Here is a 17,471-nt window from a genome sequence, read left to right as displayed (position 1 = left end):
AAAATTTTCCAACAGAACATATACAAAGTTAATTTACGGCATTTAGATATCAGGAGATAAAATTATTCAATAAGCTGTGCTAAAACAAAGAATTGGTTATACAGAAAATATTTAAATTAGATCAATTCAGACCATATGACAATATAAATACCAGAAAGAACAAAGACTCAAAGCTAAAAATCAAACCTTAAAAATTCTAGAAGCCATTCCTAGTAGTACTGTTTAAAACAGGGGGGGAGAAAAACTGAAAATAAGCCAAATGTCATTTTAAGTAACTGTCTTTTTTTTTCTTATTTAATACATTTGTTTATTGCCTGCCTTCCACCTCCCCTCCCCTTTTCCACCCCCCCCACACTAAAATATAAGCTCCAGAAGAGCAGAGACTTTCTTTTCTTCACTAATATGTTCCAAGAGCCTACATCTTGCAAAGAGTAGCAAACAATAAATATCTGCTGAAATGACTGTCCATCAACAGAATGGATAAATGGTAGTGTATTCATGATGGCATGTTATACGGCAGCAAAAATGAACCGCAGTTACATACATCATCATGGATTAGTCTCAGAAATACAATACTGAATGGGAAAAGAAAGTTTCACAATACACGGTATAAAATGCAATCTTATAAAAAGCAACTATGTAGTGTTTAAGGGAAACTTTCCCAAAAGTATACCCGAAGAGGGGCACTTAGGGTTTTATCTTGAAAAATATAAAAATTACAAAAATGTATTTCATAGTTTACAAAAGTTAGTCTATTACTTTAATAAATACTTCCTAGCGATTACTTAAAAAAGAAAACAAAAAAACTTCCATATCACCTCACCTGCAAAAAAGAAAATGGAAACTCAATCACAAAATAAAATATTCAAACAGTGGTAAAGCCAAACATACCTATAAGTTCAGGTGGGTTTCTTTCATTAAACCGCTCACACAGACGAATAAATGTCTCGGTATTCTCAGTTGTAGGGCACTCACCATGTCTAGTAATATGGAAACATTTTTTTTTTTGAAAAAGAAGAAATTGAAATTTCAGCAAAAGGTTTCAATATTATACAAACTTAATACATGACTTACCCTTTACACTGAAGTTTTATATATTTGATTCCTTCTTTTTCTATGTCATTTCTGTCATAGAACCTTGAAGTGTTTGTCAGGTCCACTAACAAGCCCATTTTAACCTTAAAAGAAAAGAAAAGAAAACAAAAAGGGCAGATTTACTAGTAACTGAATTTGTTCCAAAACAAACTGACAATACTGGCAATACTCCAGTTTCATCCATCTATATTGAGGGAGATTTTAGTTCTGCCAGCGAACTACTGACAACAAAAGCATCACTCACTTAAGTCTTATTCAAGGCACTAGAACTTAGCAGGCACTAAATGAAATAAATTAACCCCTAAACTAACAATGGAACAAGAACATAAACAAAACCTACTCCATTTCAACATCATAAAAGTCTACCTAAAAAAAAAAAAAACCAACGTGGATATCATTTTCTGCATCTCCCACTCCACCTATGATTTATTAGATAAGATGATAAAACAGGAAAGGCCTCCATCTAAAAGGTACCCCACTCAAGCTGCAGGCACACATCAACCCAGCATTCCAAGCAGCTATCACAACATCACATGCTAGGCAGTTAAATGCTAAAGTGAGTACTAGATAAGGCAAAAAGTGTGTACAGTCAAAATTCTCTTGTAAATCCCTTAAATAATCAATGAAGAACAGGGCTCATGGCCATAATTGTGCAATTCACTGAAGACTTAATCCCATCTCTCAGCAGTTTTTCTTCCTGCATTGGAACAAAAATCATTATTTCTTCTGTTCAGCACTAAGTTGGCTTATGATCAGGGGCCAACTGGTTTAAAAAATAATTAACAACTAGAATCACATTCAGACTAGTAAGATAGTCTCACTAAGAAATGCACACCTGAGGAGCGCCTAGGTGACTTCAGCTCAGGTCATGATCTTGAGATCCGTGGGTCTGAGCCCTGCGTCGGGCTCTGTGCTGACAGCTCAGAGCCTGGAGCCTGCTTCTAATTCTGTGTCTCCCTCTCTCTCTGCCCATCCCCTGCTCATGCTCTGTCTCTCTCACTCTCAAAAAATGAATAAATGTTAAAAAAAAAATTTTTTTTTTTAAAAGAAATGCACACCTGAACTGAGCCAAGTAAAAGAAGAGTTAATTCATACATCTTCCACCTCATTCTGAAGTATATACTCTCTGGGAAGAATGGCAAGAGAAATAATCCATACTTCTTAAACTGTGATTTTTCTCACTTTCATTGCTATTGCTTTTATTGAGTATCTATTATTGGATGTGCCTAAAGGACACAGGAATACATAATTTGACTCCATTATTAGAGAGCAAAAAAATGGCAAAAACGTTTATATTTCATATACAACAAAACTGACAAAACTGTGTGTTTTTAAAATATTAGCTACCATAATGTACTCCACTGATGTCTCCAGATTCCTTAGTTCAAATGCAGATGAGAGATAGGTCTACCCATCAGATGAGCTCTTACTTATAGAAGTGTATTTTTGATGGCAATTTCTACAATCTGCCCCACCTGGGCCTACTACTCTTCCCACATACCTTCTGCAGTGATCTTAATTCCTTCAGAGGACATGTATTGTCAAACACAAACATTTAGAGCTTATTAATACAGCTGCTCAGTGAGTGAGAATTAGAACCCGTGTTGTGTGTCTACAGGTCCAAAATAACAAATGGATGAAACGTCGTGATAAGCAAGAAAATATGAGTTTTCTAAATACACAGGAATAGTTTAGCCAGGGAAACTGAGAAACTGTACTATAGGACTTAATTGCCCAGAACCCCATATATATGTACATGTGTGTATGTGATATGTCTGTGTGGATAACATATTTGTGTGTGAATCTGTTTGCATACACATACATACATACATATATTACATATACATATTTATTTTTCATAATAATCCCAATCCATGAAGTAAGCATATTAACAGTATCTTATCTCATAGAATTCTTGTGAGATTTAAATGAAGTCCTTCCTCCGTGCCAAACACTATTCTACATGCTTTCTATGCACTAATTTTATTACTTTATTTACAGATGAGGAAACTGAAAACAGGAAGAGATACATAACTTGCCCACAAAGTTGTAAGGGGCAAACTGGAAATCAAAGCCAGGCTATGTGGCTTCTAAACTCAAACTATAATTTTCAATATGATTACTGATAATGAAAATAAAAATTAAAAGTTTACAAGCTAAAATAAAAAAATATTAACATATAAAGACTCAAGAAAACTACACCAAGAAAAGGGATAAGTAAGAGGTTTTCAAATCTAAATGGCAATTTTTCTAACTCATGATAGAAGCCTTGCACATAATGCAGGGCACCTGGGTAGCTCAGTCGGTTAAGCATCTTCAGTTCAGTTCATGATCTCAGTTTCTTGAGTTCGAGCCCCACATCAGGCTCTCTGCTGTCAGCACAGCACCTGCTTTGAATCCTCTCTCTCTCTTTCTCAAATATACAAAAAAAAAAAAAAAAAAAAAGACTTGCACATAATGGGTACTAATATTTGCTGAATGTACTAGAATGGAAGAGTACAAAGATTAGTATTAAAGGCTGAATTATGTCCCCTGAAAAGATATGTCCAAGTCCTAACTCCTAGAACCTGTGAAGGTGACCTTATTTGGAAACAGGGCTATAGGATCATTACAAATACACTCAAGTTAAGATGTGGTCATACTGGATTAGAGTGTCTTTAAAAGACAGAAATTTGGACAGACACACACAGGAAGAATGGTAACAAGAGAGACAACCCACAGAGCTCACGCTAAGGAATGCCAAGGATCACAGACAATCACGAGAAGCTAGGAGAAAAGGACGGAAAAGATACTCCCTCCAAGCCTCCAGAAGGAGCAAAACTTTGCAACACCTTAATTTAGAATTTCTGGTGTCCAGAACTGTGAGAGAATAAATGTTTTAAACCACCCAGTTTGTGGTAATTTGTTACAGAAGTCCTAGGAAACTCATCAGCATTATGTCCAAATAATGTAAAAATTATAATGTTTCATTTAGAAAAATAGTTTGGCACTTATTGTAAAACTAGCCATGCACTCAGCAATCATACTCTTGAGTATTTATTCCAGGAAAACAAAAATTACTGTTCACACAAACACCTGTGCATGAATGTTCACAAGAGCTTTATGTGCAATACCCCACACCTGGAAATAATTCAAATTGGGTAAATGGTTACTTAACCACTCAATGGGAGAGGAGTTAAATAAACCTGATGATACATCCATACAACTGACTACTACTCAACAATAAAAAGGAACAAACTTTTTTTTATATAATTTATTGTCAAGTTAACTAACATACAGTGTATACAGTGCAAATTCCCATGATTCATCACTTACATACAACAGACAGTGCTCATCCCAACAAGTGCCCTCCTTAATGCCCATCACCCATTTACCTCCCCCTACCCCCACCTACCTCCCCCTTCAGCAACCCTCAGTTTGTTCTCTGTATTTAAGAGTCTCTTATGGTTTGCCTCCCTCTCAGTTTGGAACTATTTTTTCCCCTTCCCTTCCCCCATGGTCCTCTGTTAAGCTTCTCAAATTCCACATATGAATGATAACATATCTTATCTTTCTCTGACTGACTTATTTCACTTAGCATAATACCCTCCAGTTCCATCCATGCTATTGCAAACGGCAAGATTTCATTCTTTCTCATTGCCAGGTAGTATTCCATTGTATATATAAAACCACATCTTCTTTACCCATTCATCAGTTGATGGATATTTGTGCTCTTTCCATAATTTGGCTATTGTTGATAGCGCCATTGTAAACACTGGGGTACATGTGCACCCCTATGAATCAGCACTCCTGTATATTTTGGATAAATTCCTAGCAGTGCTATTGCTAGGTCACAGGGTAATTCTATTTTTAATTTTTTTGAGGAACCTCCACAGTTTTCCAGAGCAGCTACATCAGTTTGCATTCTCACCAACAGTGCAAGAAGGTTCCCGTTTCTCCACATCCGTGCCAACATCTGTTGTTTCCTGAGTTGTTAATTTTAGCCACTTTGACCAGTGTGAGGTGGTATCTCAATGTAGTTTTTTTGTTGTTGTTTTTTCTAAATGTTTATTCATTTGGGGGCAGAGAGACAGGAAGACAGAATCTGAAGCAGGCTCCAGGCTCCCAGCTGTGAGCACAGAGTCTCACTTAGGGTTTGAACTCATGAACCGGGAGATCATGACCTGAGCGAAAGTCGGACACTTAACCAACTGAGCCACCCAGGAGCCCCTCAATGTGGTTTTGATTTGTATTTCCATGATGATGAGTGATGTTAAACATCTTTTCATGTGTCTGTTTGCCATCTGAATGTCTTCTATGGAAAAGTGTCTATTCATGTCTTCTGCCCATTTCTTCAATGGATTGTTTTTCGGGTGTTGAGTTTGGTAAGTTCTTTATAGATTTTGGATACTATCCCTTTATCCAATAGGTCATTTGCAAATATCTTCTCCCCTTCCCTTAGTTGCCTTTTAGTTTTCTTGACTGTTTCCTTTGCAGTGCAGAAGGTTTTTACCTTGATGAGGTCCCAATAGTTCATTTTTGCTTTTATTTCCCCCGCTTTCAGAAACGTCAAATAAGAAGTTGCTGCGGCTGAGGTCAAAGAGGTTGTTCCTGGTTTCTACTCCAGGATTTTGATGGCTTCCCATCACATTTAGGTCTTTCATCCATTTTGAGTTTATTTTTGTGCATGGTGTAAGAAAGTGGTCCAGTTTCATTGTTCTGCATGTTGCTGTCCAGTTCTCCCAGCACCATTTGCTAAAGAGACTGTCTTTTTTCTATTGGATACTCTTTCCTGCTTTGTCAAAGATTAGTTGGCCATACATTTGTGGGTCCAATTCTGGGTTCTCTATTCTATTCCATTGGTCTAGGTGTCTGTTTTTGTGCCAATACAACACTGTCTTGATGATTACAGATTTGTAGCAGAGGCTAAAGTCCGGGGTTGTGATGCCTCTCACTTTGGTTTTCTTTTTCAATACTACTTTGGCTATTTGGGGTCTTTTGTGGTTCCATACAAATTTTAGGGTTGTTCGTTCCAGCTCTGAGAAGAATGCTAGTGTAATTTTGATTGGGATTGCACTGAATGTGTAGACTGCTTTGGGTAGTATCAACATTTTTACAATATTTCTTCTTCCAATCCATGAGCATGGAATATTTTTAAAAGGAACAAACTTTTTGTTGAAACTTGGATGGGCTTCCAGGGCATTACACTTAGTGAAAAAAGCCAATCCCAAAAGGCCATATACTGTTTTGTTCCATTTATACAACATTCTCAAAATGACAAAACTATAGAGATGGAAAACAGATTAGCAGTTTTCAGTGTACAGGGATGGGAGGGGAGGAGTCTGACTATAACGGGGTGGCAGAGGGAGTTCCTTCGTGGAGATGAAACAGTCCTGTAACCAACACCAGGAATCTACACATTGGATCAAACCACAGAGAACTATACACACATACACACAAATGAATGCACGTAAAAACTGGTAAAAACTAAATAAGATCTGTAATCTATTCAAAAATACTGTAATGTACGAAGGTCAATTTCCTGCTTTTAATATTGTACTACAATAATATAAGATGTCACCATTGGGAAAAGCTGGGAGGAGGGTTGACAGAACTCTATGTACAAGTTTTGCAACTTCCTCTTAGTCAATGAATTATTTCAAAATAAAAAGGTTTTTTTAAAGCCACCTGAAGAACAAGAAAGGGATAAAGTATACTAAATCAATATCAAAAATGTTTTGTTTCTTACCTTCAGACTCTTTAGATAATTTGAGAGCATACTGGGATGGAACCGATTTTCTTCAGCAACTTGACTATCATATCTTGGTCCTAGCATTGTCTTCAGAGGTAAGAATCTTCCTAAACAACATTAAGATGGGTAACAATTTTCATTAAAGAAAATGTTCCAAGTTGAAACTATAATTAGAAAGTCTCAAATCACCTTCTTAAAATGTTTTAAATAGAACTGTTCATGAAGTATTCTCAATCTAAACTACACCTTTTAAAAGTACCACCTTAGAATTTTTAAATAAATTCCAGAAATTGACAATCAAATATAATAGCAAAAGAATAATTACCAGTGAATGGAACTTCCAAAAAGACTCTTAAGTTTGGGGAACAGGGTGGGGTGCAGGGAGTATGGACAAAATAGGTGAAGGGGCTTAAGGAGTACAAACTTTCACTAATAAAATAAATAAGTCACAGGGATGAAATGAACAGCATAGGAAATAGAGTCAATAATATCGTAACAACACTGTATGGTGACAGAAGGTAACGACACATCATGGTAAGCACTGGATAATGTACAGAATTGTCCAATTACTGTCGTACACCTGAAACTAATATAACATTCTATGTCAACTATAGCTGATTAATAAAATTTTTTAAAGTAAAAATAATAAAAAATTAAAAAGCATTGGGTAATAGTTCTTTAAAAAAGACTAAGGTTTTAAACTACTACATTAAAAAGTTACTGCCTTAAAGTTCTTAAAGATAATACAGGAAAATTGATAATGGAGTGAATTAAATCAGTTCTTTAAAATTCTTAATTTTACTTTTTTACTATGAACCTTCTCCATCTTATGCACTTTATCCTGCATTCCAGCATAGGGATCATGCTGACAAGCGTATCAACCAAAATCACCTTTCAAACAACTATTATCAGTGATCATAATTTCAGCAAGACTAACTGACCTCTTTGACCTTTTTTTTCCTGAATCATAGTATAAGCATAAAAGTAGCCACCTCATATAATCAATTTTTTTTTTAATTTTTTTTTCAATGTTTTTATTTATTTTTGGGACAGAGAGAGACAGAGCATGAACGGGGGAGGTGCAGAGAGAGAGGGAGACACAGAATCGGAAACAGGCTCCAGGCTCCGAGCCATCAGCCCCGAGCCTGACGCGGGGCTCGAACTCACGGACCGCGAGATCGTGACCTGGCTGAAGTCGGACGCTTAACCGACTGCGCCACCCAGGCGCCCCTCATATAATCAATTTTAAAATCAATTATTTTAACTGATTTATATCTTAAAACACAATATCCATAAGAATAAATATCTACCTAAAATAACCTCAGTAAAATCTTAACATCTGTTCAGAGGTTTTAACCTAAATCTCATAAAAACATAATTTAAAAAATTTTTATTTTCTACAAAACTACTCAAGATCACCAATAACTTCTACACTGCAAAATCCAATTGTCAATTCTCAGTTCTCAAAGAACTGGTCACTGTTCAATTCAAGACCACTTTTTAAATTCAATTTAATTTTTAATTCTTGAATCACGTTTTCACTTGGCTTTCAGGATACTACATATTTCTGGCGTTCCTCCTATATCTCTGGCCTCTACTTCTCAACCTCCTTTACTAGCTCCCCCTAACTCCCTGACCTCTCAATGTTTTGTCCCAGGGCTCTGTCCTCATACCTTTCTATCGACATTCACTCACCTGGTGTCTCATCTGGTCTCACAGCTTTAAAAGCCATCAACGTGCTGCTGACTTAACAATGTGTATCTCCAGTCCAAACCTCTCCCTGAACTCTAGGCTCAGATATCAAACTGCCTACCTGACTTAATCTCCACTTGATGTCAAAATATGTCTCAGACCTCATATGTCTCAATATTCCAACTCCAAAAGCTGCTCCTCTCATGGTCTTCCCCATCTCAGCAAATGGTTAACATTATTTTTTTTAGTAGCTCAGGCCAAACCGTTTAGAGTTATCCTTGACCCCTCTCTTTTTCTCATACCCCATGTCCAATCCATCAGCAAATCCTCTCGGATCTATCTTCAAAATATATCCAGAATCTGATCACTTTTCACTTCTCACCACCTCTACCATCATCTCATCTAAATTCTTATACTTCATTTAGCTTATTTAACAAATAGTTAATAAGTACTTATTATGTACCAGGCATTGTTCTGGGTACATGGAATACATTAGTGAAAAGAAAAGAAAAAAAAAAAAAACAGATAAAAATCCCTGCCCTCACAGAGCTTGTATTCTATTGGGGAAAAAAATGAACTATAAACAAGAAACATAACAAATAAGGAAATAATATGATATGTTAGAAGATTCATCCCATTAGACCCTCTCTCCTCCTCACTGCTGTCTCAGAAGTCTGATCCTGTTTCCATCAGCTCCTCCAGGCTTCACTTCTTATCAATGTCAGAGTCCACAGCTGATCATCATAATCAGTCCCTTCTAAACACCCTTAACCTCCTTCCTCCTCCCGCATCACTCGACCACACTCACCTGAGAAAAAGCCAGACCTCAACAAACTCAACCACCTGACTTCTTTGGCCCTACACCTGTGCAGCTCAGGGCTCCCAGAGAAAATCTCACAGCACAGCAGATAGCTGACACCATCAACCATAATCACCAATCTCAAAGGCAATCCTACCACACACCACCACCTTCCGTGACAAATAGTTCACATATTCCTCATTCATAAAATATAGCAAGCTTCCCCATCCCCTTTTCAACTGACAGCTTTATGCTACACCTCAGTGAAAAGGTAAAAAGAAACAGAAATAATAATATAAGCTAACTTTGCATGCTCACTACATATCAAGCACCATTTAAAACATTTTACACAAATTCATTTACTCCTAACAAAAAAGTAAGTGCTGTTATTATCCCCATTTTACAAGTGAGAAAATCAAAGCAAGAGAGATTAACTTGCCCAAATGTCACACTTTATTCTAATAAATGGGGAAAAAGAGGGATTCAAACTCAGGTGATACAGATGTTAACTATTCAACAATGCCTCTCCACCATCAGACAAAAACTTGTCTCACCTTTGCGGTTAATCTACAAACCTTTCTGTATCTCAATTCATCTTCTCTTTCATCTCCCATCCTTCCCCCATTAAAGGCAATCCCCTCCCCTCTGCTCTGGATTCCCTTCTGTGTTCCCTCCCCAAGGACCATGAATCAACTCTTCCTCCCCTCCATGTTGTTACCAACTTTTCCAGTATCTTAGCATCTCAGCAGCATCTCATATATTTGACAACTCCTTCCTTCTCAAAAAAATTCTCTTGGCTTCCATGGCAATCCATGGTTGGATTACACCCATCCCCAATTTCTGGCTACTCCTTCTCAATTCCTACATTCTCTCTTTTTTCCTCTACCAGACTTCAAAATTCTGGATTTCTGTGGGTTCTGTCCTAGGCCTTCTCCATTTTCTCTACTCTCTCTAGAAGGTCTTATCCACTGCCATGGCAGAAACAATGCTATCTGTTGACCAAATTTTTTATTTTCCTCTTCCAGGGCACATGGAAAGACTACATTTCTCAGCTTCTCTTGTCGTTAGGTTAGGTCCATGTGACTGGATTCTAGCCAGTGGGATATCAGCAGGGATTAAACATACTACCAAGGCTGGCTACAAAACCCCCCGAGAGATCACTCATTCCTGCTCTTCCCCTTCTATGACAACCTTAGAGGTCGCACATTTAAAAGGATGGCAGCACAAGATGTAAAGAGCCCAGAGGTTCACCACATGGAGAATTACCTACAAAAGCTAAGCTGACAGACAATGCATTGAGATATGAATGAGAAATAAACATGTTTTGATTGAAACCCCTGAATTTGGGAAGTTGTCTGCTAAAGAAACTAGCATTACTTATTCTGATTAATCAACTACCATGTCTTTAAATATTGTCTTTATTTGATGATTGTTAAATGTGCATCTCCAACTCAAACTTGATTGAATTCCAAACTATATATCCAACTGTATACTCAACATCTCTTCCTGAGTAATCAGCACCTTAAGAAAACCTCTTCCAGGGGCACCTGGGTGGCTCAGTCGGTTGACCGTCTGACTTCGGCTCAGGTCATGATCTCACAGCTCGTGAGTTCGAGCCCCGCGTTGGTCTCTGTGCTGACAGCTCAGTGCCTGGAGTCTGCTTCTGCTTCTGTGTCTCCATCTCTTTCTGCCCCTAACCCACTAGCATTCTGTCTCTGTCTCTCTCAAAAATAAATAAACATTTAAAAAAAATTTTTTTTCTAAAAAGAATACCTCTTCCAACCCACTTCTCCCCAATAAGCCCTAATGATACCAATCATCCTACTGCATAAGCCAGGAACTTAGGACTCATTTTTAACTCTTTCCCTCATTCTATATCCAAGTTCTGTCCATTTTCCCTCTTTAACATCTCTCAAATCAGCCTACCACTCTTCAACTCTACTTTTAAACCATCACCATTGTCTTTCACCTGGACTATCACAACAAATTCCTAACTAGTCTCCCTACTTCCATTTTTATCTCTTTCACTTCATTAAGCATAGAGCAATCAAAGTAAATTTTTTTTTCCAAGTAAACTCTACACCCAATGTGGGGCTCAAACTCACGACCTGGAGATCAAGAGTCACATGTTCTACGGACTGAGCCACCAAGGTGTCCCTATTCAAAGCAAGCTTTTTTTTTTTTTAGTTTTGACAAGTTTTTTTTTAATTTATTAGTTTATTAGTTTATTTATTTATTTTGACAGAAAGAGAGAGTGTGATTGGGGGAGAGACAGAGAGAGAGAGAGAGAGAGGGAGAGAGAGAGAAAGAGAGAGAATCCCAAGCGGGCTCTATGCTGACAGTGGCACTCAAACCCACAAACCATGAGATCATAACCTGAGCCGAAATCAAGAGTCAGACACTTAACCAACTGAGCCACCCAGGCACCCCCAAAGCAAGCTTTTTAGGGCACCTGCCTGGCTCAGTCCACAGAGCACGTGACTCCTGATCTTGGGGTTATGAGTTCAAGGCTCACATTGGCATGGAGCTTACTTTAAAAAAACAAACAGTAAGCTTCTTAAAATTGATGTCAAATCACCTCATTCCAGTGCTTTAAAAACTGCAATAGTTTGCCAGTGCAATTTAAAAGCATACAAATATTAAAATTCCTTATCACACCCTATTAGCATCTGGCTCATACTCTCCAACCTCATATCTTCACTTTCAGTCTGAGATCTCTCCTATCATCATCCTATCCTAAAGCCTTTCCAAAAAAAAAAAAAAAAAATACCCCCCAATTATCCATCTAGCAAACTTCTATTTATTCAAGATAATTCATGAATCACCTCCTCCAGGAAGCCTTCCATAATCCCCTTCTTCTTCCTCATCATCTCTTCCCCAACCTCAAAGAATTAGGCTTATCACCTCTGATATTCCATTATATTCTATAACAGTTGTTATCGTACTTGTTACAACATAACTATCTTAAAATGATTTTCTATTCCCATGAGATTATGTACTCTTTAAGGTAAGGAACTATGTCTAAATCATCTCCCTAGCCCCAAGGACTAGCAGAAAGTAGACTCTCAAATATTTGCTAAGTAATATGACTCCAAAGCCACCATCCCTATCACTAGACTGTTTCATATTACATTCCTACAGTTAGTTCCTGGTGGGTTCTTCACATAGGAAGTACAAGTACCAAGTAATTTTTTTTAAGTTTTACTTATTTTAAGTACTCTCTATACCCAACATGAGGCTTGAACTCACAACCCCAAGATCAAGAGTCATGTGCTCTTCCAACTGAGACAGCCAGGCGCCCCAAGTACAAGATTATTTTATGTTGAATGATGTACCTATAAGAAATGAGAATTTTGCATTCTTCAAAGTGTTCACCTGAAATCTATCACTAACCAGGTGAAAAAAAGGATTCTTCAGAAATAAAACTTGGCCCTATCTTCTGGAGCTCTCTCTCATTGGAAATCTGGTTTAATTAAAGAAGGTGACTTCATAGTGAAACAGATTATATATAATTAGTACCATCTTCTAAATCAGGAAAATCATTAACATCTAACACCAATGAGATGCACCTAATGTCTACAGTGAGAAAATTTAAGCAGCCACAACACATCTTCCTAATATGCCAAAAACCAAAGAATTATCCAATAAGCATGGATTATTTTTATAATCAGAAAAAAAATAAGAGGAAGAAAATATGAGGCAGAAAATGGAATGTGAATTATTCCTTATTTTTCACTGAAGACTACAAGAATATAGCTAGTATTTCTCGCTCTACCTGTTATAAAATATTGCTAACCTTGCATTTCCAAAATAAACACTTCTAGGATATACAGACAGAACTTTGAGGGAACTTTGGAGAAACTTACCAAGAATTGTACATTGAATTCACTTTACTTTCTAATAAGCATCACAAACCAAAGCAGCATTGATTACTATTAGTAAAGATCCAATTTGATTGTCAAGAGGCCTGGGGTTCTGTCCAAGGACAATTAATCAGATAGGTGATCTTAGTATCTCACCAAGCCACAATAATTAAGAATCTAATTTTTGGAAGCCAAGATTTTCCAATACAATAATAAAGAAAAGCTTTATTCCTGGCCCTTCGTTCCCAGTAGAGGGAGACATAAAGGCACACAACTCTATTTCTCAGAGAGGCATAAAGCTGCCTGAGTTAGCGCCTTACCTGCTGCTACTACCTCCAGTCAGTGTCACATTCCTTCCATTAATCTAACAGTAAGTCAGTATTCTGATCTCTGTCACTGCCAGCCTCCAGATTACATTAGAATTCTGGTATTAAACTGTTTTTCTAATTCCAAATTTTAAAAATCACTTTGGCAAGGACTTCTTCATGATTTTGTTTTTCTCACAAATCAGTGCAGGAGATAACTCTAATAAAAGAATCCAGGAAACATGCTCCAAACTAGAAAAGAAGCCAGGCATCTAAGTTTAGAGGTTTCTTCATAACTCCACAGAGAAAACCTCATGTAAACAGAAAGAATTCACTACTAAGTTAGAGATGGTAATGGGAAAAAAGTCAAAACAACGAAGATTTAAGACCTACGAAGAAAAATATAAAGAATTGTGATCAATTCATTTGAATAAGTACAATGATTATAAAATACAAACTGTTTTCATTTCAAGTGCAAATACACGTAAAAATGGTTAGAGCATAAAGAAAAAGGGGCACCTGGGTGGCTCAGTCAGTTAAGCGTCCGACTTCGGCTCAGGTCATGATCTCGTGGTTCTAAGTTCGAGCCCCACCTTGGGCTCTGTGCTGACAGCTGAGAGCGAGAGCCTGCTTGGGATTCTGTGTCTCCCTCTCTGTCTGCCTCTCCCCTGCTCATGCTCTGTCTCTCTGAATCTCAATAAATAAACACTAAAAATTTTTTTTAAAAGAAAAACATTTCCTCATTCTAAGACTTGCTTAGGTTATCTTTCAATATCACTTGTCCACAGTGGATATGGCTTTATTGACAAGATTTTATATAAAATGTGAAGAAACGCTGACAAATTCAGGAGAACCTGAATAAAAAGTGACAAGAGAATCTCTTCCAACAATTTTAAATAACTAGTCAGACATACTATACATATGTACATAATAAGCAATCATGGGGCGCCTGGGTGGCTCAGTCGGTTAAACGTCCGACTTTGGTTCAGGTCATGATCTCACAGTTCATGGGTTCAAGCCCCACATCGGGCTCTGTGCTGACAGCTCAGAGCCTGGAGCCTGTTTCAGTGTGTCTCCGTCTCTGCCCCTCCCCTGTTCATGCTCTGTCTGTCTCTGTCTCAAAAATAAATAAACGTTAAAAAAAAAAAAAAAAGCAATCATGGTTTACTACAAAACCTTTTCATTTTTGTTGCAAAATACCTTCTAGAATAAGCAGTAATAGTTAAAATTTAAATCTCTCACTCTTGCAAAAAAAATAATAAAATAAATAAAAAAAATAAAATAAATCTTTCACTCTTCAAGACATGGTTAAGAAAATGAAAAGGCAAGCCACAGATGGGAAGGAAAAAAATTTAAGCATATATCCAACAAAGGGCTTGTATTTACAGCTCAACAATAAGATAAAAACCCAATTAAAAAATCAGTACAGGGGCGCCTGGGTGGCGCAGTCGGTTAAGCGTCCGACTTCAGCCAGGTCACGATCTCGTGGTCCGTGAGTTCGAGCCCCGCGTCAGGCTCTGGGCTGATGGCTCGGAGCCTGGAGCCTGTTTCCGATTCTGTGTCTCTCTCTCTCTCTGCCCCTCCCCCGTTCATGCTCTGTCTCTCTCTGTCCCAAAAATAAATAAACGTTAAAAAAAAAATCAGTACAAGACTTGGACATTTCACAAAAGATATGTGAATTGCCAAGAAACTCAACATCAAACCACAATATTACTAAATACCTACAGTTGGTAAAATTAAAAAGACTGGTCATACCAAGTGTTGGAGAGGATGTGGAGCAGAGAACTCTCATACATGGATGGTGGGAATGTATAATGTTATGACTTTGGAATGTTAAGACTTTGGCATCTTTTTAAAAGGTTAAACATACACCTACCATATGATGCATTCCTGTCCCAGAAATTTTCACAGAGAAATGAAAGCCTATGTCCAGACAAATAACCATACAAGTTAATTTGTAATAGCCAAAAAATGGAAACAACCCAAATGACGGATCAGCAAGTGAATGGATAAACAAATGTGATATATCCATAACAATGGATACTCAGCAATAAGGGATGAACACATATACATACAAAAACACGGATAAATCTCAAAATAATGCTGAAAGAGACCTCCCCCTCAAAAAAAGTGTACATATAATATGTTTCCATTTCTTTTTAAATTTTTTTTTTCAACGTTTATTTATTTTTGGGACAGAGAGAGACAGAGCATGAACGGGGGAGGCGCAGAGAGAGAGGGAGACACAGAATCGGAAGCAGGCTCCAGGCTCTGAGCCATCAGCCCAGAGCCCGACGCGGGGCTCGAACTCACGGACCGCGAGATCGTGACCTGGCTGAAGTCGGACGCTTAACCGACTGCGCCACCCAGGCGCCCCTGTTTCCATTTCTTTTTAAAAATTATAGAAAATACAAACTAATCTATAGTGACAGAAAATATATAGGAAGTTGCCTGAGGAGGAAGGGATTACCAAGGGAAAGGGGGAAACTTTGAGAAGTGATGGTTATCTTCACTATCTCCATTGTGGTGATGGTTTCATGAGTGTTTCAGTGAAGTGTGTGCAAGTGTGTGGTCAATATTTACCAAACTGCACTTTAAATTAAAGCTTACTGTGCGTCAAACTCAATAAAGAGGCAAAATTTCACATTAAAAAAAAAACAAACTCTAGTCTCACGGTCGATCCATTTCACCACTGGGAAACTTCCCCTCCTCTTCGGCCCTCCACCTCAAGACTGACACTTGTCCTTTCTCCTCCCGAGAACACTAGACAGTTCACAAACTTCTGACTAAGCTTCAAAGTAAGGCTCACTGTGTTCTTGGGTCCTCTGCTCCTGCCACACAAACCTCCGGTCTACCTTCCCGTTCGCAATAAAATAGTTAGCCTTACTGGTGAGTGACACTTGCCCCCACCCACCGACCCACCCCCCTCCAATCCATTTTCCCTAACACTCAACCACGAAGCTTCATCGGACAGTGCACATCTCGGTCCTGAAACACCACAAACAATCACGGAACCACCGAAAGCTGCGCCCCTCAGACGGCCCAACCCTGGGTCAACCGGTAAGCAGGGATTCGAACACTCCCCCTCCCAGTCCGGGTTACCTGCCACAGGCTGGCCGCGCCGCGGACAGTTCAGCCACCGCGGCGGGATCTTGTTATGAGCCATGTCTCGGGGCCGTGCAGAGCCACCCCCTCCACCAACGTTCGCCGCGCCAACGCCACCGCCTCCTTGCGATCGGCTCTGCACTAGGGGTCCGAGGCACCCGGATCCCGGCCGGGGTCCAAATCCCAGCAGCTTCTACCCGGGAAACGTCAGCGGCGGCGCGCCACTTTCATTCAGGATCAACTCCACCGCTCTAAGCGAGCCCACAATGCAGCGCTACTTCCGCCCCCAAAGGCCCCACCCACTTCTTTCCGAGGTCAGAGGGGAAGACCGAGAAGCTCCGTAGAGGGACGGGAAAGAGTTAAAGCCTTGGCGAATGGAAGGGACGCTTCTGACGTCGCCCCGCCCCGCCGAGATTCCGGCGAGCTCTTTGGGCAGCTTTGCGCAAGCGCAGGTGGCATTGTACCGGTCCCTGCAGAATGACACGTATTTTTTCCCACCTAGACAGCCTATACCTCCCCGAAAATGTAGGGAAGTCAAGCCTCTTTCACGCGTAGACTGATCCGCAGCTTCCCCAAAGGCATGTATTTTACTGGTAAAAAGGTCCTTCCCACCACTGTTACAGATCTAAAGCCTGATCGCCCTTTATTCTACCAAGCTTGACGTCCTGGCGGGATCTGGGTTTGATCTGGAATTTGGGAAGTTCTCCCTGATGCGGTTCAGGGGAACAAGCCTTAGAGAAATTATAAGGGCGAGAAATTGGAATGCTAGAAAAGAAGAATTTGGGGAGGTGTACTTCTAAGGATCCATGAAGTATCTAAAATTAATCCCAAAGCATTTTTCGAGAGTTTTGTTTACATTTCTGAAGAAAAGTTTCCGCGTA

General features: G+C 38.9%; 1 protein-coding gene across 1 annotated transcript in view; it reads right to left on the bottom strand.

Moving 5' to 3' along the window:
- The window catches only part of RNGTT (RNA guanylyltransferase and 5'-phosphatase), a 320,167-nt gene extending 303,342 nt beyond the window's left edge, over positions 1-16,825 (bottom strand). The window contains exons 1-4 of the mRNA XM_047102241.1: positions 16,588-16,825; positions 6,824-6,933; positions 1,075-1,178; positions 892-980 (exon numbers count right to left, since the gene is read on the bottom strand). Of these exons, the coding sequence (XP_046958197.1) occupies positions 892-980; positions 1,075-1,178; positions 6,824-6,933; positions 16,588-16,651 (367 nt within the window). The 5' untranslated portion in view covers positions 16,652-16,825. The remainder of the gene's footprint in view (positions 1-891; positions 981-1,074; positions 1,179-6,823; positions 6,934-16,587) is intronic.
- Positions 16,826-17,471: the final 646 nt, after the last annotated feature.

This window comes from Lynx rufus, unplaced genomic scaffold, assembly GCF_022079265.1.
Source record: "Lynx rufus isolate CCGP_SWC_20201006 ecotype Redwood Valley unplaced genomic scaffold, mLynRuf1.p SCAF_6, whole genome shotgun sequence".
Classification (NCBI taxonomy): Eukaryota; Metazoa; Chordata; class Mammalia; order Carnivora; family Felidae; genus Lynx; species Lynx rufus.
The sequence above is the reverse complement of the archived record's forward strand: the minus strand, read 5'-3'. Positions and strand labels throughout refer to the sequence as shown.